This window comes from Bradysia coprophila, unplaced genomic scaffold (assembly GCF_014529535.1).
Source record: "Bradysia coprophila strain Holo2 unplaced genomic scaffold, BU_Bcop_v1 contig_151, whole genome shotgun sequence".
Classification (NCBI taxonomy): domain Eukaryota; kingdom Metazoa; phylum Arthropoda; class Insecta; order Diptera; family Sciaridae; genus Bradysia; species Bradysia coprophila.
The window spans coordinates 3,464,977-3,490,176 of NW_023503423.1; the positions used below are offsets into that span (position 1 = coordinate 3,464,977).

General features: G+C 36.2%; 3 protein-coding genes across 4 annotated transcripts in view; all 3 read left to right on the forward strand.

Annotated features, from left to right (window-relative positions):
* The first annotated feature begins 308 nt into the window (after window positions 1-308).
* On the forward strand, window positions 309-5,267 carry LOC119074502 (PX domain-containing protein kinase-like protein). Its single transcript, XM_037180657.1, has 12 exons — window positions 309-582; window positions 669-730; window positions 817-896; window positions 2,126-2,269; window positions 2,379-2,447; window positions 2,521-2,943; window positions 3,065-3,178; window positions 3,252-3,491; window positions 3,563-3,795; window positions 3,862-3,942; window positions 4,028-4,217; window positions 4,905-5,267. The coding sequence occupies exons 1-12, from the start codon at window positions 478-480 to the stop codon at window positions 5,084-5,086; spliced, it is 1,923 nt and encodes a 640-aa protein (XP_037036552.1). The 5' UTR covers window positions 309-477; the 3' UTR covers window positions 5,087-5,267.
* Window positions 5,268-13,219: 7,952 nt separating this feature from the next.
* Window positions 13,220-25,200, forward strand: part of LOC119074503 (putative ferric-chelate reductase 1 homolog) — a 45,118-nt gene continuing 33,137 nt past the window's right edge. The window contains exon 1 of one of the 2 annotated variants that reach the window (XM_037180658.1): window positions 13,220-13,254. In XM_037180658.1, the coding sequence (XP_037036553.1) occupies window positions 13,235-13,254 (20 nt within the window). In that variant the 5' untranslated portion in view covers window positions 13,220-13,234. Of the gene's footprint in view, window positions 13,255-20,658; window positions 20,978-25,200 lie in introns of those variants that run through there. The other variant, XM_037180660.1, reaches the window with a different exon arrangement.
* Window positions 17,292-17,974, forward strand: LOC119074505 (tctex1 domain-containing protein 1-like). Its single transcript, XM_037180662.1, has 3 exons — window positions 17,292-17,376; window positions 17,451-17,647; window positions 17,732-17,974. The coding sequence occupies exons 1-3, from the start codon at window positions 17,362-17,364 to the stop codon at window positions 17,895-17,897; spliced, it is 378 nt and encodes a 125-aa protein (XP_037036557.1). The 5' UTR covers window positions 17,292-17,361; the 3' UTR covers window positions 17,898-17,974.

A 25,200-nucleotide genomic window follows, 5' to 3' on the forward strand; every position in this document is an offset into this window, starting at 1 on the left:
CCCTTATTTTGTATGGAACGTCTGTAACGCAGTTATATTAACATAAAAACCTTAATTGATATGATAACTTTGAACTACTGCGTCGTAAAGGCATCTTATTTAGATTTTGTTATTTTGCCTGTTCTTGTGAGGTGCTGAAATAACTATTACCGACTTTCCCATTGCTTGTCACGCAAGAAGAAGACATTTCCGCGCTTCTTTTTGAATTATACCACAATGTAGCATCAGCTCTATTGATCGTCGGCTGTGGTTTTGCTTAACTGTCATGACTGACACAAGAAATACGAAAATACGAAAAAAGTTGAAGGCCCCCTCAGATGTTAACTTTACGTCAGTCGATTAAAAAAGAATTTTCACAAAAAAATACACCTGAAATTTACGTATCTCCTTTATTTTGTTCATTTATAAAGTCAAATAATTGCCTGTGAATCGATGTAATGGAAACAAGAAAATGTTATTCGCAATTTTACCAAACAAATGGCTATATTTCAACCAACATTCCAAACCAAAACACCAATTGATGAGTATTTTCAATTCATAAGTATCACAATCGAAACTTCGCAAAAAATAGACGACCATACGGTAATGCTCTTGCACAGTGTGCAAAATTCTTTGTATTTATTTTTCTTCAAATTTATTTTGTTTTGTTTGTTTTCGTTTCGAATTAGGAGTACATTTTGAAAGTTCAAAGAGGCCCGAATAAAGAAAACTGCTGGAAATTATCGAGACGGTAGGTGTCTATAAGTCGTAGAAGTGCCATTACATCCGTTCGTTTTCAATCAAGTTCGATCAAAGAAATTAAATTTATTTTTTTAGGTACAATGATTTCGTTGAATTGCATAAATGTCTTCATGTTTCCGGCATTGAGTTGCCATTTCCAGAAAAGAAATATTTCGGTAAGTTGTCTGTGATCAGTGAGTTGTTGGAAACGCTTTTTTTTGCTCTGAAAATAGCATTGTTTGTGTAAACAATGAAAACATTTAGTCTAGTGGTTACTGCAGTTGTTTCTACTCTGTTTGATGTGTGCAGTATCTTGATCAAGTAGCTGACAATTTAAAACTTTTGTAGTGTTCCACTGATGATGGCGTTAGATTGAGACTTAGTGCTCTTAATGCATCGAACATACCTTTCATTTTGGTATCCAAAATCATATCGGCAAAACTCGAGCAAAAGTTGTTTTGCCGTGCTTGTCATTGAACTATTGATGTGTGCTGGAAATCAATGTTTCTTGACAGCACCCGAGTGACATACTGTAATGTCAACAGTCCTGATTCGAACATTTTTGAACGTTTCGTCTGTCCAACACCGCCAATTCCTCTAGCGGAGTAACAGAGATGTGTTCTATACTTAGACAACAATGTCACAGTCAGTGGAACGGAACCTGTGCTTCCGAAAACTTTCTTAAGTCCCAATCAGAAATACAATGATAAAATGTCGATTCTTCGTTCTGCGGGTCGGAATCATTTTCTTTTTTACAGCAAGGAACACAGACTTTTTGCTCGTCAAATCGATACAAGGCTTTGCGATAGCTTCTAGCAACAGGCATCGGTTTGTTTAAACTTTCAGATTCATGTAGGAACGTGACGACCATTTGCATCTCTTTCGATCACTTTTCAACCATATCTTACATCTCTTTCACACGAGTATGTCAGACGAAGGATCCCCCGATCAAAACTGCAATATTCCCACTCAATTCAGTTTCAGTACATGAGAGTTGATGTGTTAAAAGAGCGTAAAAGCAGGGGAAAAAATCAGTTAATTTAACTGAGCTCGATGGGTGTCAAAATTTCGTCTCTCTTTTAACATTGTATTGGCTCGATTGTTGGTTTTATTGCTCAGGCTCATCGTAGTAACGATAACGGTAGTGATCATCGATGAAATTTAGATACGAATTTGCTGAAGGTGTTTTTCAGCTGTTCTGCCCATTCAACAAAACTGCTCACACTTGCGCGTGGTGAACAGAATGACAACGGCTTTCTGTACTTGCCTTATGAAGATGTTTAAGCAGTTTTGTTTGTGTGAGTGGACCAGCTGAAAATCAACTGGCGTCCACTGTGGAGTTCTTGTTACTTAATGTCTTGAAAACTTCGCATCAAAGTCTTAATTTTACTCAAAAATTTTGCAGGGAATATGCAACCTGAATTTATAGCTAAGAGGCGCTTTCAACTACAAGAATATTTAAACGCAATACTCATGAATCCAATATTAGCGTCTTCGTTGCCAGCGAAGAAATTCGTTGATCCAGAAAGCTACAATCAATCGTTTCACGGTAAGTTAACACGAACAATTAGTTAGTGCTGAGGTCAAGGGATCGTTTCCGAAATTCATTCCTCCCACTTCCAGAGGTGGATGATTAAAAGTTTTCATTTCTTTCGCAGACGTTTCCGTACAAAATGCCGTTTTATGTCTAAAAGCCGAGAATCATTACGTGCTGGGACCATCATTAGGTAAAATTCAAAAAAATTTCTTTTGAATTTTTAAATTTTTAATAAAAAAATTACGAAAACCCTCGTCGAACAGGAATGATCGGTTGGCGCCTAAGAAAACACTATTTCCGTACATCATTGCGATTACCGGCCGCCAAAACCAGTGGCCATACCGCCAAACTGGTCAAATCCGGTTCACAGCCACAAGCCAAACAACACCAACTCCAATCATCGTCGCTGACATTCAACGGATCACTCGAAATTCCGAACAATTCGTTGGCTGCATCGAACAGTGAACTCGTCCTGTCATGGACGGAATTCGGACCGGATCGCCACATTTGCGATAAGGAAATTCCGAACATTTTCAAATACATGTCGGAATTGCATCATCCGTTCATCGAACCGTGCGTGTATGCGACGTCGAACGACAGCGGTGCTTTAATAATACGCAAATTTTACGCTCAAGGGAGTCTCAAAGATTCACTGTGCGGATCATCGCCTAAAAATCCATTTTTGGGTAAGAAATTTAAGAATTATTTGAGGGATGGGATGGAGTGTCGGGGGGTCAAGATCAGCCAGATTGCATTCGATTCGATGTTTTCGATCGTCGTATCGACTGATGATTTTGTTGATTTCAGGCAAATATGGTAATCCAAAGGGCAGAGCACCGTTACCATTGAAAGAAGTTGCCATGTTCGGACGCCAAATATTAGAAGCTTTAAGATTTTTACATTCCAAAGGATATCCGTTTGGTATGTTTGCCATGCAGTGAACCTTTTTGCTGCTTAGTTAATGGCTCAATAAAAAATGCTAAAAATTCCTCAGGACACATTCATGCCGGAAATGTGGTCATTTCTGATGGCGTTGCCCGGTTGCTGGATATTGAAAATTTTGTTTTGGGCGTGCCATCGTTTTACCGGCCATTTTTCGTGCAGCACAGCAAGATCGCAACGGCTGAAAACGTTGACGTATACAGCTTTGGCCATCTAATGTACGAAATGAGTATGGGCTATCCGTTGCAAGAGTCCGTCACCCGTCAACCAATCGAATGTTCCGAAAGCTTGAGTAAGTAACGATTGGACGATGGAATCTCGTCGGTCTCGGATCTAATTCACTTTTATCCGTTGTGCTGCCAGAGAGTCTACTGGAGTCGATTTTATCGAAAGAGGCATGCCAGAAGCAGCTACCCACATTGGACAGTTTGGTCGAACATCGGTTTTTCGCCGAATATGCGCCCCGTTTCAACGAACAGTATTCGGCTTTAATTGCATCGAATCGACCGCACTTGAAGTTATCGGCTGCAGCCAAAGAACAAATGAGAATTGCAACCCAGAAAATCGAGCAACGGCTGCAAAATGAACAAAAATCAGTGAGTGTCACGGACGCCTTTCGGTTATATTTTGGTGAATGTACAAAATTCCAATCGTTTCGTTAGGTCAAACACCAAAAACGACTAGTCAGAGTACAGGAAATGATGACATCCGAGGAAGAGAAGAAGAAAAGCAAGCACAAAGCTGTAAGTGTTGGGGGGTTCTCTTCAAAAATTGAAATTTTATCGGGGGAACGTCACACTCAATCAATTTGAATTCGACGATTTTCAGCACAAACTGGAACACAAACAATCCAAATTGCGGCAACAGAACTCACTACAATTGGGCAACAATGCGTCCGGATCGTTGCTGTCGCCACTTCCAAAGTCAGATAGCGTTCACAGCATATCAACGGGACAGAGTGGTTTGTTATCGCCGCCACCCAACACGAGCACTGCAACACCAACAGGAACTAATGGCGGTAAGTTATTAAGCGATTTCGATTGATATTTATTTCTGATATGGGCAATGTCGACCAAAGCATATTGTTTAAGTCGACTTCGAACTTGTAGCACGCATAGGCTTCACATTCTTTGAAGAAAACGAAATCTTTTTATTGTCGAAAAGTCTGTGCGGATGCAGGAACTCTACTTACTACACAGTCAAGAGGATCAAAGGTCAAAGTTTGGCCGTTGCAATTAATCTTTCATAATTTGAAAATTTGTCTGAAAATCCTTAGCTTGAGACCTGACTTACCTTTAGATATATCGAGTACGTTCCTGTGAGGACTCCCTGAAGCACTCTAACTTTGACTTTGTTAGAAATATTGTTCGTACGGCTAGATTACTAAAAACAATGCTCCCGTAACAGTCTAATAAGAACCACTGTTGCTTGTTCTTGTGATCGAATGAATGACTTGCATTGTTGTTAGGTAAAACAGTAGTTGTTACCATGCAAGGAAATTACCTTAGAGGAGTCATGTTGCTGCTACCTATTCGACAGATTACCTTCATCGATTTTACATTAGTGTGTCTGCTCAAGAAGTATCTTTCCACTGTCCTTTGATACGTCTTCCGCTTACCCACCCATTGTGAACGCCATGAGACGTTGTTACCATTAAGCTGCGAACTGTCTCATCAATTCATCTCTGATTTTCTTTGCATTGCAGCATTGTTTCAATCGGCAGGACCACCGCCGCCTCCACCACCAATACCACCACCACCACCGCCATCACTACCAGCAATGGATTCAAACGCATCTCCCGATAAAGTCGTAGTACGATCAGCACTACTAAACTCGATCAGTAGTTTTAATAAATCGGCACTAAGGAAAGTTGCATCGAGTGATTGAGGTGAATGAAGAGATATAAAAAATTAATTAATTATTTTTCTGTCCGTCTTGTATTATTGTGCTCATCATAGTTAAACTATAAACAAATTTCAAAGATTTTTAAAAATTATCCGAATATTTTTGATATTGAAAACATTTGAAACAATTGGGCGAATGCTTTAACGTGAACTGATTTTAGAAAGTGAAAAAAAATAATTAGCGAAATCAGTTGCGACCAAAAAATTTAGTTTCACATTATCCAACCAATTAAACAATTAAATTCAATCAATAGATATCACCTAGTTAGAGTAAATCACGTAGACGCTGATGGACCAACTTTCATTATTCTCAGAACGTAAATGAAATCCATTTAAAGATTCAATTCCTGGAGAGGCCGGTAATCCAATTCATCCTAATTTAATTTGCGTTACTTTCCTGCATCTTCCATTATAATTTCACCAAAATGCTTTCGTTGTTTTCAAGTGCCAAGAACGAACAATTGAGGAAATAGTTGTACAAATTGATTTAAATTCATGTGTCATTCAACCTAGCACAACATACAAATTGACTTGAAACTCTGTTTCCTGTTGTGAATATGATCTGCTGCCATTCTGTCTTCGATGTTTTTAGTTGTTGCATTTTCAATCTATGACAGCGCAGGAGCTGCGAGGCAGTTACTTGAGCAACTTCCTCAGAAGATACTTTTCATATTTTGTTAAACGATCCGGACTTCTGGCAGTAGTAGTTACTGTCAGTCTGGAATCACATTTCCACTTAAAGCCAAGAAGTGACAAGTTTTTCAATAAAAAATCGGAAAAATAGGGAAAGTGTTGAAGCGAATGTGAGGAAAGGCAGGAAAACGTTTTCCCAAAAATAGTCCCTGATTGAGACACCTCCGATTTAAATGACCAATAACTCGATATCAACGATCTGATGGTATCACTGAAAACATGTGGTGAACACGATTAGTTTTGCCATCTTTTAGTTGCAGTAGAAGAACCCCCAAAGGCTCAACAATGTAATCAATCTAAAATCAATCTAAATTGTCACAAAAGATTTGACTGCTAGTGGTTCACTGGAAACTTAACGACCACCTCCACAGAGCCGATTGTGCTATTGATCGTATCTGTTCTTGTGGTCTGGCACCTTGAACTGGTGTACATATCCTAAAAGATTGTCCAATTTACAACAACTTTACATTTTGCACCTTCGGGTATTATGAACTCCAATCCAAGATCTTCCATATTTAGATGGAAAGCGTCTCAACGACTTCGTATTGAAAATCCGGAGAGGGAAGTAGATCCAAGGGAGTAGGCGACAAAGGATTGATGTGAGTTTCTGCCTCTTAGAGGATTTCTCACCAAGTTCTAATCTAACTGCCAGTAGTAACAAGGCAGCCTACTCTTCAATATTTCATACCAAAAAAAAATTCCAAGACGTTCGATGCCGCTCGACACCAAATTTCATTAGAACGCTTATTGACGAAGTTTTTCTAATACTTCCGGCACTCTACAACCAAAGGGACTACACGGAAAAGTCGTTCCACAAATATAACAGGACAGTCCATTGATTCTATCGGTGGCGGGACATTTCCACACCGTCAATATCGTCAGGAACGATATTATCGTTTTTTTGGACGATACTATCGTCTAAAAAACGATACTATTGTTTTTAGACGATAGTATTGTCCAAAAAAACGATAATATCGTTTTTTGGACGATAGTATCGTCTCAAAATCGATATTATCGTTTTTTAGACGATACTATCGTCCAAAAAAACGATATTATCGCCCAAAAAATTTCCATCCAGGACGATAATATCGTCTAAATTGAAAAATTCTAAAATATTGTCTGGACGACAGTATTATAACGATAATATCGTCCAGCGGATATTTTCATCCAGGACGATATTATCGTCAAAAAAACGATATTATCGTTTTTTGAACGATAATATCGTTTTTTAGACGATAGTATCATCAAAAAAACGATAGTATCGTCTAAAAAAAACGATATTATCGTTTTTTTAAACGATAATATCGTCCTGAAAATATTTTAAAATTTATAATTTTAGACGATATTATCGTCCTGGATGAAATTTTTTTGGACGATAATATCGTTCCTGACGATATTGACCGTGTAGTTATGTCGCCTCATCGCTCGATCATTTAAGTCGGAAGTGCATTGAATATTGGTTGTTCGAGGTTTTGTTTGGAAATCCGATTTGTTTGACTTCAATTGTTCTGAGGGCAATGAATACACACACGGAATTTTGAAAACCGACACATTTTCTGTTTCTAAAACTTGAGTTTCTGATTTCTCCAATTAAAAACACATGCAAAATTCACAAAAAACCAGTAAACCGCGAAACAGAAAATGTGTCAGTTTTCAAAATTCCGCGAGTGTACTTCCTAAACTAAGCTGACAGTGTTAGCAGTTTCCTATTGATTATACTCAATATTTCACATTCATTTCGTTTGTTTACTGCTTCTGACCGAATTGCACCCACAAAAGCAATCAAACTTTTACGTTTTAAATATTCGCTGACCGGTTTGGTATTAGTTCGTAAGTAAGCTGACCCAGTGTAAACGGTCTAAGTAAATTAAGGTTACAATTTATACAATTAGGATGCACTCCGGTTTCGGTGGCGCAATCGTAAGCGGAATTTGAATCGAAATACGAATGAGAATATTATCAAACGCTGTACTGATATGAACAATGGATGCAAACAGTTTTCTTACTTTTAATTTAGAAGCGAAAAAAGTGGTGCATTAGAAAACGTAAATTTTGACTGAAAATTGTATCGTAAATAAGATCAGACTTTGAACAAAATGAAGAAGTAAAGAAAATTAAAAATTGAAATTAAATGTAAAAAAAACTTAAAAATGATTAAGGAAGTAATTGCAACAAGAAAATTCAAATTTAAAAACGAATTTGATGTTCAAATGTTCGTAGTCTAGACATATATGTTTATTCAATGTATATTTAATAGTACATTTTCTACCTTGGTGTATATTTCGAGAATAACTTCGTATGTACAATTGTATATAACGAGCGCCAGCGAGTGTATATACAATTGTACATAAGAAGTGATTCGAGAAATATACACCAAGGTAGAACAATGTTTTATCTCCTGCAAGCTGATATTTCATACATTAGCGAAATAACCACAAAAATTTGGATTTAAAATTAATTAATTAAGCATGTTGTTTTAAAACGCATTCACAACAAAAGAAACATCATACAGAGAATCCTTTATTTACTTACTCACACACATATACTATCCACCTCAACATTTCGTTCAAATCACATCATTCCGACTACTCTGATTATTTGATCGATGTAGAAGTGACTAACGAACCACTACCGACACCAATTGCATCGCGTTATGTGATTTGTTGGCGTAGTGGTCAGCATGTTTGGTTGATATGCTGCTGGTCCCGTGTTCGCTTCCGCCGTTCGGCGATTTTTCTTTTTTTTTCAAATATGTAGATGGAAAGTAAATTTACCCTAGGTGGGTTATGTGTGAATTATCCAATCGTATAGGCTCTGGTTATGTATGTGTTTGTGTTTATATGCAGAAACGCGTAATGTATGAAATATCAGCTTGCAGGAGATAAATGTTTATGTTCATTGTGACCGATGTCTTCTAATCATTAGGCAAGACTGTAACGAGTATTGATATAGCATTTATCCTTTGCACCGAATTCAAAAAGTTGATTTTTGAATTTAAAAAAACGTACAATTTGCACTTTGTTCCAATTATTCAAGTGACTTTTAAGGGTATGCCTTTCGAGAGGCGGACATGGAAAGGAGTTTGCTCTTTTTCTCAAAATATTTTCTCCCTGCCTTTGAGGCCAGGTTCGTAGTCGAGGATTTACTTCAAAACACAGAACCTTAACTGACGATGAGCTTCGAACACCCACAACACTGATAGGAGAAACTGGTCTTGGAAATTGTCATACCCAAATCAGTTTGTGATAACCGTTCTCAATATGCACATAACTTTATCGAAAGGATGAACCCCGACAAACCGAATTGATGAAACCACAAATGGTAAAATTCGACCCCAATGATTTACAGAGAAAAGACTGGAACTCTCACTACTGTTCGTATGTTTGTATAGTGGATTTTCAATTAATCGGATATGTTAGTCGTTGATTCATTTTTGTCGATTTTTCTTTTCCTTCTGTTCTCTTAGATACTTTAGTGTAGCTAAAGAATCTACTATTTAAAACACATACAAATGAACTAAATACTATTATAAAGAAACAAAGACTAAAAAACCTTCCTTAAAATTCAACCAAAGCTCAAACTTTCAATGAAATCAACCAAAGTCCACAAGCATGTAGAATAGATAAAAGAATAATTGAATTTGCACCAACTTAGACACAACTAGCATCACACATTTTGGTGCATAGAATTCGAGACTATATTCGCTGAAAATAACTAAAAGTTCCATCATTTTCGAGAATTTTTAGATAGGGTCAGTGCATGTATTCCTTTATTTATAGATCAGTGCCCCACGGCAATTTGAGTGTCTCATAGAGCGACCGACGGTTTGAAACCCTTGCTAAATTATTGTACTATCCAATATGAAAAACATTTGTTTTACGACTTTTTGAGCCCTAACTTGGTGAATTGGCTCGGCCGATAAACATACAGTACTATCCAAATTGATGTATTGAAGGCATTGAACACAGACCTTTAATTTTTATTTTTATTTTAAATCAATCTTCATTTGCCGCTACCAGGGCACGGTTGGTTTGAAACGAGATTAAATAGGGAACGCCGACCACCAATTTTTTTTTTCATATTATTAATCGGTGATGGACAAGAACATCACACAGGAAAAAATCGGACCGAACACCTGGGCCGTTAATGAGAGCCAGCAGCTGTGTCGTCCACGGCTGCTTCTGACTTATAATGGGATCGGGACTAATTCTAAGACTTTTTATTTAAAAAAAAATCAGGTTGGAACATCTGGTTGGGCAGCTGTAGCCCCTCGTAGTCGAAAAATCACGATTTTCAATCGACAATATCTTCGAAAGGAAGCAACCGTTGAAGTTTCGGATTGTTGATATGGATGGAGGGTTACAAGCCCTATCCACTTCTAGTAACTGATTTTTTAGATGTTGTCTCTAATGGCCAATTTTTTGACCATCTTTTTTTTGCTACTATCGGCGAACTTTCAACACTGCTTGAACGCTTCCAAAAAACATAGCTAACGCCGACCCGTACGAAACACCTATTCGTATCAAAAGCCTTTAATGTGAAACTCTTCATTTCTCTTACTTCATTTTCTTCTCTGCTGAAAAACTATTCTCACTTTAAAATCACTTACATTATCCACTCTTTGCCTTGTTATCATATACAACTAAATTGCCGGAGGCAATATAGACAGCCCCGTACGAAGACAAATTTCATAAATTCCTATTTAAACAGCTATATACCGCTATATTTACCTATATTTCACTGTAAATAAACATTTCACAGAGGAATATGCTATTATATAGCTCTATATGCCTGTATATAGCTCAATATAGGTATATATAGATGTCCGTATATGGAATCCCTGAAACCCCTCACACTTAACAAATTATTTCCATGTTAATAGAAACTCTCTAAGTATCATTTTTCCCAAGATATTTCTATTTTACTAAAATCCAATATGGCCGCCGGCAGCCATTTTGATAGGAGACCGGAAATAGTACCGACGCTTTACATTCGTTAATACCTTTCAAACAAAAAAAAAATTCATGAAATTCGGTCAAAATTTACTCGAGATATTGACAAAATACTCCACGTTCACTGTACTTCCGAGTAGCCAGATAAGAGCTCACTCCAAGAGACCTAGCTCACGCTCCACATAATTTCAACATAATTTCATAAACTTTTTTTTCCCTGATTGGTACGGTCAATACCTATCTAATAAAGCTAAAACAGACGAAATATGTTCAAATGTGGCCGACCTACAAGCAAAAACTGCTTGCCGCACTGTGCCTGTTCCACACCAAGGGGTCTAACTCACGAGTCGGTCATCCGATTTCCATAAACTTTATTTTTGTCGATCGGTATTGTAAATACCTTTTATTTGACGTATCACTTACAAGTTTAACGTTTAAATGTCCGGAGATATCTTCGAAAAACCGTAAAGCACTTATTGGGCCACAGCTCGGGAGGGGTCGATCCAAAATCACTCATCTTCGAACTTAGCCTGTCTTTTGACATTACCAAACGGGAAAAAAAGAATTTTCAAAATCGGATGCGTTTTACTCAAGTTATCATGCAGACAGACAGACGGACAGACGGACATTTTTTTTTCGCGGATTTGGCATCTCTAGACAACCACAATAGGTTTCCCCTTACTCAGGGAGTCCAATTCGACGTGTTACAAACGTATGCGTAAACCTATAAGACCCCAGTACTTCGTACGGGTCTAAAAAAATGGTGGTCGGCGTTCCCTATTTAATCTCGTTTCAAACCAACCGTGAGGGCAGAGGGCCTATTATTTGTGAAATTTATGAAATTCGGCTTTGTTAAATTTCACAAACTTCTCAAAATTTTCGTAATTTTTCTCAAATTTTGCAAGATTTCGTTTCTTATCTGGCTGTTTAATATTTAAGCATAGATTTCGAGCCCAAGTCCTACGAGTGAGTCGACGTGTTGCAGGGCGCTGGTCTATCAGACTTTCTGTGTGTAGTTTTTCGAACCCAAATGCAAATCGATTTAAGAACTGTGTACCGTGTAAAATTTTCGTCAATTCGCTGCACTACAGCAGAACTTTTAATTTCCTGCATATAGTTAGACCTCTGTCCCGATATGGTTCATACTGTCGGGACTGCACAGCACTATCAGTAGTTACGCCCCCGTAAAGAAATGTAAGTAAGCTAGAACACCACTTGTAATTTTCCCGATGTGTCACTCATGTCTATAATAACATTAAAGGAATGTAAAACTAAAGAAAAATGAAAATTAAACTAAAAATGTAAGTCAAAAATAAAATTTTATATTAAATGTTATCATTGTTGTGAGAGTAAATAAAGTATTTATCGGTGTTTACCACATTCCATTGTAGTTTTCAATCAGTTCGTATAGGATCGACTATTTGGTGACTGTAAAGCAAATCTGTTAGTTTCGGTGACACGTTTATTTTTGCGGGCAGTTCGTAATTTCATTTTTTAGGTGTTTTTGTGCTAAATTGTGATTCAATAAGCTGTGCGTCCTTTACAAATATTCCGCAGATAAAGCTCGGTGCAGGTTAGATTTACCTGAATGTTACAGCTGAGCTGAAACCCGACCGGTTTTGCCGTGCTATGCCATAACACCGTATCGCATTTGTGTCTCTGCGTTTACGGAGCTTTCGAGAGCCTTTAAGCTTCTGTCGTACTCTACTGAAATATTCCACTTTTCCAGTGGAATCCAAAGGAACCTCAAAGCTTTTGAAAGCTCACCAAATCACACAAACAATGTGAACGATATTTAGGCTGAACACGGCAGGATTTACTTGAACATTTATGGAAAATTTCAGGTTACCTGAAACAAGACCTGATAGACTTTAATGAAACCAGGGTCAGGTAAGCTTTGCTTTCTAAAAATACCTGATCTGAACCTTCGGTTAATACTAATTTTTGACCGCGGTTAACCACTACGCTATTGTGTTCAGGGCCTATTTCTAGAAAAAAATTTTGAGCTCAGGAATTGCCAAAACCGTTCGAAATGATGAAAAAATTCAGTTTGTGAACGTTCGCAGTTTTTGGAAAATTTTGGTATTTTTTCTGGAAATTTCGGGAAAAAAAATCCAAAAATAGGCCCTGGCCCTGATTGTGTTTTAGCAGTTACTCTTGACCGTTTGCTCTAATTTTTTGAAAGCTGAAGTTTTCCAACTCTGCTCAACTGGAAACGAAAGGCACAAGGTTTTCTATTCAAAGCTGTGGAAAGAGCTTCGATCAAAGGAAGTTAAAGTTTCGATAATTGTCGTCTGTGAAAAGCAAATTTGTGTATGGCGAACATTTAATTGAAATCCAAAAACTTTATGTGCAGACTGTAACATGATATTGTACTACCATCATACCAGAGTCATTGGTTTGTGTAAAAGTGAAATTCTTGGCAACGAGCATTACAAAATGTTTTTGTAAGTTATTTGGCAAAATATTCGACCGAAATCGCTAACATGCAACAGAGATGCAACTGGTACGTATTATTCTCGGAATTATTAAAATTTTGATTGGGGGTGGGCAAACAGCATTTTACGTATTTTCATGCAGGATTAGGTAGATAGCTACTCCACCGCTGAAATAAAATAGAATTATTCGAGCAAATAATTGTGTCAAATGCGTCTAGCACATAATGTATGTAGCACCTCACGGTAGGTGGTGTAAACTAATTTGTTTGTTAAACTGTGTTATGCAAATAATAAGTTCAGTGGTGTAAGCGATAACTAATTATGTGGACGCATATAACACAATATTGTTCAAGACTAAATTGCACCACACCGCAACAACACCGTCAGAATTAAATTCCTAGACAATGGTGTAAATGAAGTAACCTAATTAAATCGGTTCTCGCACAAGAACACAAGAATTATTGTAGCATTTAGCTTCAAATTAAGTTAAATCCGATGCTAAACTCTGAGCCGAAACACCTTTCCAAAAATTGCTATTAGTACCATCGTTAGTACCGTTTTCCGCTCTTCATTTTTAACTAATCGGAAATCAAAGCGGAAGTAGAAACTTAGTGGCAACAGAAACTATGATAGTCTGCCAAATTGAACAAATTAGGACAAATCTACGCATATTTTGATGGTTTTCTTAATTTTCCTATATCACCGAAAATATGGAGTATTTAGGGTACCTGTCTCACGTACGCGTAACTTTTTCTAACCAATTTCACAACATACCAACCTTAAAAATTCCTGCCTCTGTGCCCCAACAGAATTCAACCATTTCAGTAGAAATGCCTCTCATGCACGCCTATAGTGATCATTCACACCGAGTCAGTTACAGTATCAAAAATCTTCTCACAACTGAGACGAGAAAAAGTTATTTACATAACATGGGACAAAATGGAAAAAAGTAGAGTTTCGTGTGAAGGCCGAGGTCAATCAACTTTTCATCTTTGTGGCCCAAGTTGTGTACTGGATTTAATATTCAGGTGGACCAAAAACCTTTTATTTCCCACTTTTTCGTCGAAGTTCTGTCGATTTTACTCTATTTCGCACTTTTTCTTACAAGTTGTGTCAACCAGATGATGCTGCACATGTTACTACACATTTGACATCGCAGTATATGCTCAATAAACAAAAAAATAAGTTCATTTAAGATCGAGGCTTGCCAAAATTTTCCCTTGAATGTCAGTAATAGTACAATAGTACGAAGTCGCACTTTTCGGGTCCTAGGTATGAATAGTATGTTACATACCAAGGATCGAAAAGGTGTGTTTTAGACCCAGGTGGTGAAAACGTCCAGGGATGGAGCGACGCGAAGCGGAGCGGAGACCAAGGACGTTTTCACCACCGTGGTCTAAAACACACCTTTTCGATCCGTGGTATGTATACTATTTTTCTTCCTGGAGTACCAAAGTCACATTCCGAACAAAACATAACAACAGATTTGCACGCCATATTCAGCTGCGATCTCTATACCACATGCGAGATCGTATGCGATATCACAAAATCTCATGCGATATCACAATATCACATGCGAGATGGCATTCGATATAACAAAATATAATGCGAGATCGCATGCGATATCACAAAATCTGATGCGAGATCGCATTTAATATCACATGTGTAGCATTTTCATTTGTTATAGTACATGACACATCTGGGAAAGAATAAAGATAGGATCGAAAATGACATAAGCGGGAATGAAAATTGAGAGAAAAAAGTGTCGGAGAATGTTGCTCTTTCGGTACTAAATTTGGTGAGTGAATGTGACGGTTTTGGTACTTCAGGAAGAAAAAATATTTTCGCACTTCTTCTCCGTCCAATATGAAAAATACTATTCGTACCACGGCCCAAATGTCTTTTTTAGCGTATTCGATTCCAGACCTCGCCTTCGGCTCTGTCTGGAAACTGCTCACACGCTAAAAAAGACTTTTGGTCCTAGGTACGAAATGTACTATTATCGTGTAAGCGAAAACGAGACAACAAAATAGGGAAATGGCATGTTTGACACATCACAGAAGAATAATCCTAGTTGAATAATTTTGAGGGGAAAACAAAACGCGTACATGATAAAATGATATATGTCACCAGGACCAAAAAGGTGTGTTTTTGACTACGATGGTAAAAAAGTCTTTCGATCTGAGGAAACAAAACGTTATGTTGACCTTGGGAAAAAAAGTTGGAAATTTCATTATCTCGGACGACACCCTCTAAATAAAATTTCCAATTTTTCCCCCAGGTTAACAAATAACTATTTTATGTCAGATTGGAAGTACTATAGGTGTTAATTTCCACCACTTACCAACTTAGAACGAAGGTAGACTAGAACGGAGACTTGTGTGACATCCTCGGCTCGGGTCGAGGATTTCACCATTACAAAGTCACATTTGTTCAAAATTTTAAAACCAAAGAAGACAACTTAGTTACAAGTTGCTTGGATTGTACCTACAAGGTGTAATTTCGAGAAAATATTTTCTTGAAATTTGTCGAATTTTCTTAAAAATACTTTTCGAGAAAATTATGAAAAAAGCCAAGAATTTTTTTTCTTGGAAACAGGTTCTGTTGCACCACGTACATTGGTCATCTAAAGTTGAAGCACTAGCCTCGAGATGTACAGTTCCAAAAGTTACATGAACTATAAATCTTTCCTTTGAAAAGAAAATATTTTCTTTTTGGTAAACCCGTAAACATAAACACGAACACACTTGCCCCCATTTTAAACCAATTTTCTTTAATTGTCCAATTATTCTTTTCATATACCAATTCCATGTTCCATGCTAACTTTTCTTCAATATTTGTATAGAGCGAGAATTTTTCATAAACTAAAATTGTAACAAATTATTAACGAAGTATTTTGACCTTATTTCAAAGGACAAAAAATTATTTTCTGATTTCTTGATTAAATCGTAAAAATAGAACACCCGAAAAGCGTCTAACATTAATCACCCCAAGCCATTGTGAATGGAAACTTATACTTTGTTTTATGAATGTATGCATGTATCCATTGTAAATTGTGGAGTTGTTTTAGTGTTATTATCACATATCGTGCTTAAACCATTAAATAGATAAACTCGTACAACGAGAAAATTGATGAGGATAACTTAACATTTATTTTTGTATTGCGGTTTCGCTTAAATAATCTATCGACCTAACAAATTTGTAAATTTTTTTTTCTTCGAAACAATTCATCGTTTCATGAATAAAACATTCCGTTTCCCTTTTGTGATAACTAAGGGCATGTCATTAGACATTCGAAGGATGTGTTTTAGACAGAACAGAAATTAATAGAACATAAACGAAACCTCTGTTGGCCGATAGAGGCGCCACTCTAAAATGTCATAGCAGTGAAGTTGGTTTACAAAAGCGATGACATTATCAATTTTATGACGAAAGTTCTATTACAGTTGACCTATAGTTTCCACAACGCATTTTCAATTTCGATTGTTTGTGTGGATGAGCTGAAAAACAGCTGACACAAATTCAAACTGTTTCACTGAGTCTAACTTAGCTTGATTCCGCTCATTATTTCTTGCGTTAAAACAAATTGCGTCAATGAAGGTCAGATAACCATTACTCGCGTCATTTTTAAAGGGCTTTAAGTTTTATGTAAAGAATATCTGCTCGAATATGTGACCCCATACATAAAATTGGTTCAGTGCCACTAATTCTATGGCAGCACTTTTGCTAAAAATGAAATTATCGAACGTATTGACTTGTTCTCTGGTATTGACTTTTCTCTGGTGATCCATACCTCGTTGATTGTAACAAACACTCTCCTGTATACAAGAGAACACTAGCCAGGTCTCATCGTTCATTTTTGTCATCGTTGTGGAAGGTTGATAGATCTTAATATTGTGGGGCTAGGTTATCTGAAATATGTTGAGTGAATACGTACACGAGGGGAATACTTTTTCTGGTGGCCCGGAAAAATTCTGACCATATCCGACTGGCCTCGGACTCGCGTGAACTACTATAAAATCAACGAACCTTGTTTTAAATATGGAGTTGCCGATCCCTTTATTATTATGTTTACAATCATAAATGGCAAGGTCGTAGAAATTCAGCAAAAACATAGTAAAGAAATCGTTTCCACAAAAAAGCAAATTTAATTATTAAACGAAAGTGGAAACAGCATGGCAACAAATAGAGTAATTCTCCTTTCTATTGAATTTTACTTTCTGATTTCAAATTAACGTTAGACTTAAAATCAAATCCACAAAAGCCTGGACCAAGGTATCAACCAACGTATTGTCTCGAACCGAAAGTGCCGTTCGACAAATTTGAATGTGAACGATTGATGGCAACGGTTATCAATGAAGCAATGCTTGGATTCCAGTTTGAAGCCGAAGAAGCGGAAACGATGTCGGAGAAATTGAGCAAGGAAATTTTGCAAAAAGTGAAAAACTTGACCTACGATCGGTTGGTATTTTCTTTGATGATTCAAAATTATTGTCTCTTTTCCCGGTTCGTTGACAAAATTACCATTTATCTAATTCAATATAGATACAAGTTCGTTTGTGTTGTAACATTGGGCGAGAAGTACATGCAGGGTTATTGTGATATATTTAAATGTCTATGGGATATGAGCAAAGATTCGTTTGCAATTTATTTATACGACACTGCAACATTATTCGTAAGTGCTGTTCTGTTTGCTGTTTATTTCGATTGAAACGATTTTCGTTGTACAATTGTGTAGTGATTACTCCGATATCTTCTACTTAGTAAATGAAATATAAAAGTGTTAAGAAACCGTTTCAGTGTTTTACCTGTTATAGACGGCTGTCATCTGTTATCGACAACGAAAGCAAGAATAAACGGCAAGCTCTGACTGATAGCAAAAATCATGTTCCAAACAAATAAAGTAAAAGATTCCTAAAATCAATTTCTAAAAATGTTCAATCAAATGAAGTAATAGATCAGATAGAAAAATTGTTAATATGCTTGCCGTCTGTGATAGGTTAATCTAATCTTATAAAATCGAGTTGAATCGCCGAGTTAAAGAGAGTATGTTAACATCACTTTAAAAGGAAAACATTTCATTAATACCAAGAGGTCAGCATTACGAATGAATTATTTACACAGCAATGTCAACTCGAACATGTAACATCATTATGTGTGTTGAAAACGAACGCTGTTCATCGAATATCCGAGTCTAGCAAAAGGTGGCACCAATGGTGAATGGTTAAACATACCGTGGTCCGCTTGCCGTATCCAAGAGATTGAAATCAAATCTGTTGATTCTATTGTCTTAGGATGTCCGATACGAAATCTTTTATTTCATTTAGCTTAAACTTACATACGTAGCTGAACGTTATTCAGACTGCAGCTCGTGGAGTTCGGAGATTTTTAAATTATTATTTATAAACAGGCGGTTGACATAGAAATAGTTGTACAAAGTTCCACATTTCTTATCTTAATCTATATCAGTCAAAAAATCCTTAAAGGGTAAATGTGACGCAAGTCCTTTAGCTTACTTACAAAATAACTGATATCGCTGAGGGTGACGCATTGTGAGCCGTACGCAAAATTTTTATCAACAAAAAATTGGCCCAAAAGATTTGTGAAAGAAAATTTTACAAAAAGAAATTTGCGTCACAAGTGGCAGATGTTGAGGAACCTATTGTTAGGAAAATGGTTAAAAAATGTACTGAAAGAATGGTGAACTAGACTATTGCCAACCAATCTTTTAACAACTCACTCATGTCGAAAATAACCCAAATCCTTAAAAAAATCCGATAGAAGTTAGGAAGTGCCAGAGGAATGATCCCAATCATCCCAAAATTTAGGAACCAACCTAGTGGAAGTTAATACTTAATGATTCCCACAATTCCCAACAAGAAACACATCCCAAAACAACACACACCTTTCACCACATTACCGACCATATCATGCAGCAAAATATACAACACACACGCATACACACAGGACACATACAAATTGGCTCTTATGTGGCATTTGTATGAAGACTTTGGGGAGCTCCAGCTCCCAAGATATAAGTTTTTTCCAACTTTTGAAAATTCCATTCTTATTTTTATTTCGTTTTGTTGTGTAGCGACCAGCTATAAAAACAACCAGCACTTTATGAAAATATTTATAATTTTTATCATATCCCGTGATACAGTCAGAGACAGTAAAATTTCAACATGAATTTGCGTCAGCTGTTTTTCAGCTGATCCACACAAACAATTAGAACAGACTTGATGTGGTTTTACCGCTACAACCGTGTACAGTTTTGATTGTATGTATGGATCTTCTGAAGAACAGCTGAAGCAAATTTATGCTGAAATTTCACTGCCTCTGCAGTGACCTTTAAAAAAAAAATTCAAAATTTTTTCAAATTTTCTTCAATTTTCCTACTTTATCTGAGATTTTCGAGTGAATTTAGTTGTTATGAGAAATTGTTTTTTTTTTATTTTCTTTACATGCTACGCAAAGTATTCTGGTTATGACGCGATACCAAAAATATTTTAAATAAATTTCATTTAATTTTTCCAATTAGACTAGATACGGTTGAAAACATCGGAAACTCTGAAAATTGGAAGAATTCGAGAAATGTATGAAAATCCGGGAAAACGTGGAACACTTAAGGAAATGTCTTATTAAAAATAGTCCCTGCCTGATAGTGGAATAAGGAATAAGGAATGGGTAAACGTGTCTCAAATAAAACGTAAAATGTCTCAGCTAGTCATGTTCCATAAATAATTCATTCTATTGATAAAATATCGATTATTTTCTTAGAATCGATTATCGATATTTTCGAAAAGTCAATATCAATCGAATGTTTTATCAATAATTGATGTATATCGACTGATAATCGATAAATATTGACTGATAATTGGTAAATGTCTACTGATATTCGGTAAATTTCGACTAATAATTCGATTATCAGTCGATATTTGCCGATTATCGATAAAACATTCGATTGATATTGTATCGATTATTCGGAAGTTTTATCACCGATTGATCATATTTTTCAGTGAACATGCCTCAGGTAGAGAATTGCTAAAAATTGAAAGCTCCCATCATTCCAAACTTATTTTGTTCTATGAGTAACGATAACGACCTGGAAATACCATCCGATAATTATACTTGATCAATGAATGGAAATGAGAACATTTTGTAAAAACCGATCGTGACACACACTTGTATGCACACATTAGATGTGAGTAAACGTTTGTGCATGTGACCATCAGTACACGGTGTAACAAGCTTTACCGAAATGACTCAACACACACATCATGATGCCACAAGAATAATATACATTATTTTACCATCTCTCTTTTATTAAATGCGACTAAAGCCAAAAAGGTAAAGTGGTTTCTGAGGTGGATATTTACTCTTTTTCTCCCATTTATAGTTTCGTTATAATGTTGATGACGACTGAGAACTAAACGTGTTTTTTATTTTGTTGTTTATGTTGTACGGTAAGTGGTATTCAGTTGCTACGTAAACTTAAAACTTTGACGACGTGTTTCGAGACTTGCTCAAAAAGAACGATTTTTTTTTTGTTTAGTGGTTAAGCGGGCGGTGTTTGTTTATTTGAATCGAAAGAATTCGGATTTGAAGAAATCTAATCTTTGTAAATATCATCGCGGACAGTGTGTCGTATGATTAGTTAACATTTTGTTTAAATAAAACTGAGAACTTGTGCATAAGATGTGTTAATTGTGACACCATTTTTATTCATTCATTTTGGATTTATACGTCGAGACATTTAGGATTACCTCACATACATTATAATACCATAAGGTAAGAGACGAATTCCATTCCTTAAATTAGGTGAGGTTATTGAGGTTATCCACGTTACTATTGATTTTATGTACAGTTCATGAACCGCCGCTTAAGGACAATACGAATTTGTTTGTTAGATTAAATGAATCTCTGCGTAAGAATGTCTGAAGATTACAGTTCGTGAGTGTAAAATTCAAAAATGTCGGCACAATTTCTGAATTAAAAGAGTTCGTTAGACGAAACAAATTAAAATTTAATTCCAAAATTAACATAAAAACAATTTGTTGTCTTTTAATAAATCAAACAAATCATGAACCTCATTTCAATATTTGCATTTTTATCAAGTGTATTTTGAACGTCGCATTTGCATATCAAATATTTTTTGACACGCACACACACCAACATAATTTCGTAATGATATCGAATTGGAATGCGATGCGATATACTTATAGTTTTGCCTGAAAGCATATTCAACGATAAATTTAAAGGTGATGTCGGAGAACAGGTTTTTTGCCTTGAATTTGTGATAGATTTTTTCGTATTTATTCTGTTCACAATAATTCCAATCAGAAAAAAGATATGTTCAATGTTTTACTATAATAGCATAACAATGTAACCATACGACCATCAGGCAACATTGTGCGTATTTGAAATTTACAACGAACTGGTTAATTGAAATAAAAAAAAGAACAAATCTCTTATAATGAATGTCGTTCATTATACATGTCACTGCATTTGAGTAAATACCTGTTGCAATGTATTCATGGTTAAATGACACACATTTTCATTAAAAAATTGTTTTTTTTATTTTCAACGTTTCTGGTTTATTTATACTTTCAATTTAGGTTTATTGCCATACTCGTTGTGGATGCGAAAAAAAAGGGTAGATCAAAATCGCATGGGTTAAACTTGAATTAAAAAATTGGTTTATTGTGAAACGGTCGCTTTATCAATCTCCATTCATCGGCTGAATGTTTTTTTTTAATTAAATTCACGTGCATATCCGAATCGTCACAAATTCCACTGTAACTTATTATGGTTCAGCTAAATTGAAAATCGAATTTTCGAATTTGTTTGCGTTTGATAAGAAATCAAAAAAAAAAAATTGATAGGGATGGGCGACAGACATCATGTCTTATGTAATTGTTTCTTAATCTAATTAAATTAATTAATTTGAATGAGTACGTACGGGTGTCCATAAACAACATAACTCTCAAGAGTGGTATTTACTTATAGTGAAGCATAGAGGTGAGCGAGAGCTTTATAAGACATTTCGACCACTGTTTCGATGTGTGAGAAAATTCGATACGTCTTTCGACGGTTTGCATTAATATGCAGTTCAAAAATACTATTTCTCATCAGGCCATGGCGACAGTGGTACTAGATACAGTACTCTATCGAACACTATACCGATTTGCACACGAATAAGGGCAAAATTGCAGTTTAGTGGAACAACCCCGATTTGGACGAAAGTGGGTGAAATCGACAGGGGAAGGTCCCCTGATGACGAAACAACAAGATTTGGGGCGCGGAAGCCCCTTCCATGGCCGCCAGGGCAATACATAGTTTTCACACTTTTTCGAATTTTCGCGTGTTTTTTTGATGGAATCGACAGTAGAAGGTCCAATGATGACAAAACAACAAGAATTAGGAAGCAATAGCCTCTCCCTGGCGGCCAGGAAAGAGGCTATTGATCCCTAATTCTTGTTGTTTTGTTATCAGTGAATCTTCTACTGTCGATTCCGTCAAAAAAACACGCGAAAATTCGAAAAAGTGTGAAAACTTTGTATTGCCCTGGCGGCCATGGAAGGGGCTTCCGCGCCCCAAATCTTGTTGTTTCGTCATCAGGAGACCTCCCGCTGTCGATACCATCCACTTTCATCCAAATCGGGGATGTTCCACTAAACTGCAATTTAACCCGAATAAGTCTGGCGAATCATAATTGAAATAAAATTTCAATTTGTTCTAAACTCAACCACTCGTGGCCAGTGTGTGGGGTTAGCCATTTATTTTTTTGGATTTAAAATGCTCGAAAAAATTAGCGAAATTAGTAAAAATAACGATCCACCGATGTTTTCTTGCGGAGTAGGGTCTGCCATTTTTTAAATGCTCGAAAGAAGAAATGCCCGGAAGATTTTTGAAACCCGCCCCAAAAGCTTTCTACTCGATTGTTTTTTCGAAGTAAGCCCTTCTTTCACGATAGAAATATTTCTCGCACCCACTGTCTCCGCTGCTGGAATTGCTAATATGATATGGAAAACTTTTCTAATAATCGAAAACTGTGTAGCTTCCTTTCTTCCTTTCCGAATAATTTTGGCCCATCTACATTTTGTAGTTTCGAGCACGAGAAGGCATCTATATCCCCATAGGTGCTTGCTAGTTGGATAGTTGAAAAATACGTGTTAATTACCAACTGTATGAGTTTTAACAATCAAAAGATAAGTTCAAGTCGAGTCATTCATTATCATAATGTGAGTCCAGTTTCAGAAAACAATTTTAGTGAATTTGGATTAGGTTCTAAAATCTAAAATTTTCAAATTTCATTGTGCCGTTGCTAATTCATAATGACGTTCTCTTAAAAAATGACATCAATAGATGGGGCGCGTAAAGCAATTGTTTTTCGTTAAGTGACAACAGTCAAAGTTCACTAACCATCTCTCTCCTCTACACCTCAAGGCTGTAAACAGGTACAGATACGCGGGTGACACACCACAGTTGAAGATATTATGGCGGATTTCATACAAAAATTCACCACCTGTGGCGATTCTCGTCGCCGTGACGATGTGGTGAATTTTTTGCGTTTGTAAAATCTTCAGAAGTGACCTCCCCAAAGCTTACAGCCTTGCTCTATGCATGTCTGCGATATGGTTAGCCTTGTTAAAATTGTCAAAAATTCGCTAGTGAATGTTGACGAATAATTGCTGTGCGTGCTCATGGTAAAGCCTGGAATTTTGAATTTACGAAAAATAGTTACCAAAAAACCCAAAGTCAACAATAGAACTGCAAAACATCGATATTTGATCGTAAATTATCGATTGTACAACGTACAACATGTAAAACCTGTTACACCGAACTTATAACCAATTCGCAATCGAAAACTGTTGTGTCTTTTCACAAGTTGCTGTAAAAAAAAGGTTAGCGATCACATAACACTTACAATTCACTTTCGGTTGTAATTGCTCTAGTCGGAATCGACACATTACATGAATTACAAATTTGTCAGGGCTAATGGTGTATTATAATGCGAACAAAGTGATCACGTTAATCGTGCTGCAATGTACAGTATACCTATATGATACCCAAGGTACTCTCACAAATTTATCGAAAAATTTCAATTTCTGTCTTCCGCCCGTGACGCAAGTCCTATTACTAGAAAAAATTTAAAAAAAAAATTTTTGTCGTAGACTGCAGAACCATATATACAGCAAGTTCCACAATTCAAATACAAATGACTCCAAATTACCATTAAAAAAAACTAGGCGTCCGTACGAGTTCAACGAGCTATCACACGTTCTTGCAGCTTAAAATTTGGCCACGCAAAAAATCTTCCAAGAAGCCCCATTTCCATACATTTTGGTCAATTTCAGTACTTTAAACGAAATGAAAAAATCCTACGTTACTTTGTTAGTCCGTCCGTCCGTCCGTCCGTGTTTCCTATCTTCTAAAGTCTTCTTTAGATTTTGTTGAAATTTTGGGAGTAGATTCTAGTCGTCATTCTAAGACATTCCAGAAAAAAAAATTGGGGGGTACCGGCCTTGTTTCGGAGCTAGGGCTCCTCGAAGTTCCCATATAAGCCCCATATAAGAACACCTTTAAGTGTGTGTGTGTGGATGGGTATGGTAGAACAAATTTCGCTTTTCGTAAGCTCTGCTCGCCTCAATTTTTTTTCCAAAATTTAGAATTTTTTAAATTTTTCAATTTTTTTTAAATTTTTAAATTTTTTTTAAATTTTTCAATTTTTTTAAAATTTTTCTAAATTTTTTAAATTTTTCAATTTTTTTTAAATTTTTCAAAATTTTTTAAATTTTTCAAAATTTTTTAAATTTTTCGAATTTTTCAAACTTTTAAAATTTTTTAAATTTTTTAAATTTTTAAAATTTTTTAAAATTTTTAAATTTTTTAAATTTTATAATTTTTCCAATTTTTTTCAATCTTTTCAAATTTTTTCAATCTACTAATTCTTCCAAAAGAACTGATATCAGTCAAAAACACTCAAAAGAGTAAAAGTGACGCAAGTCCCT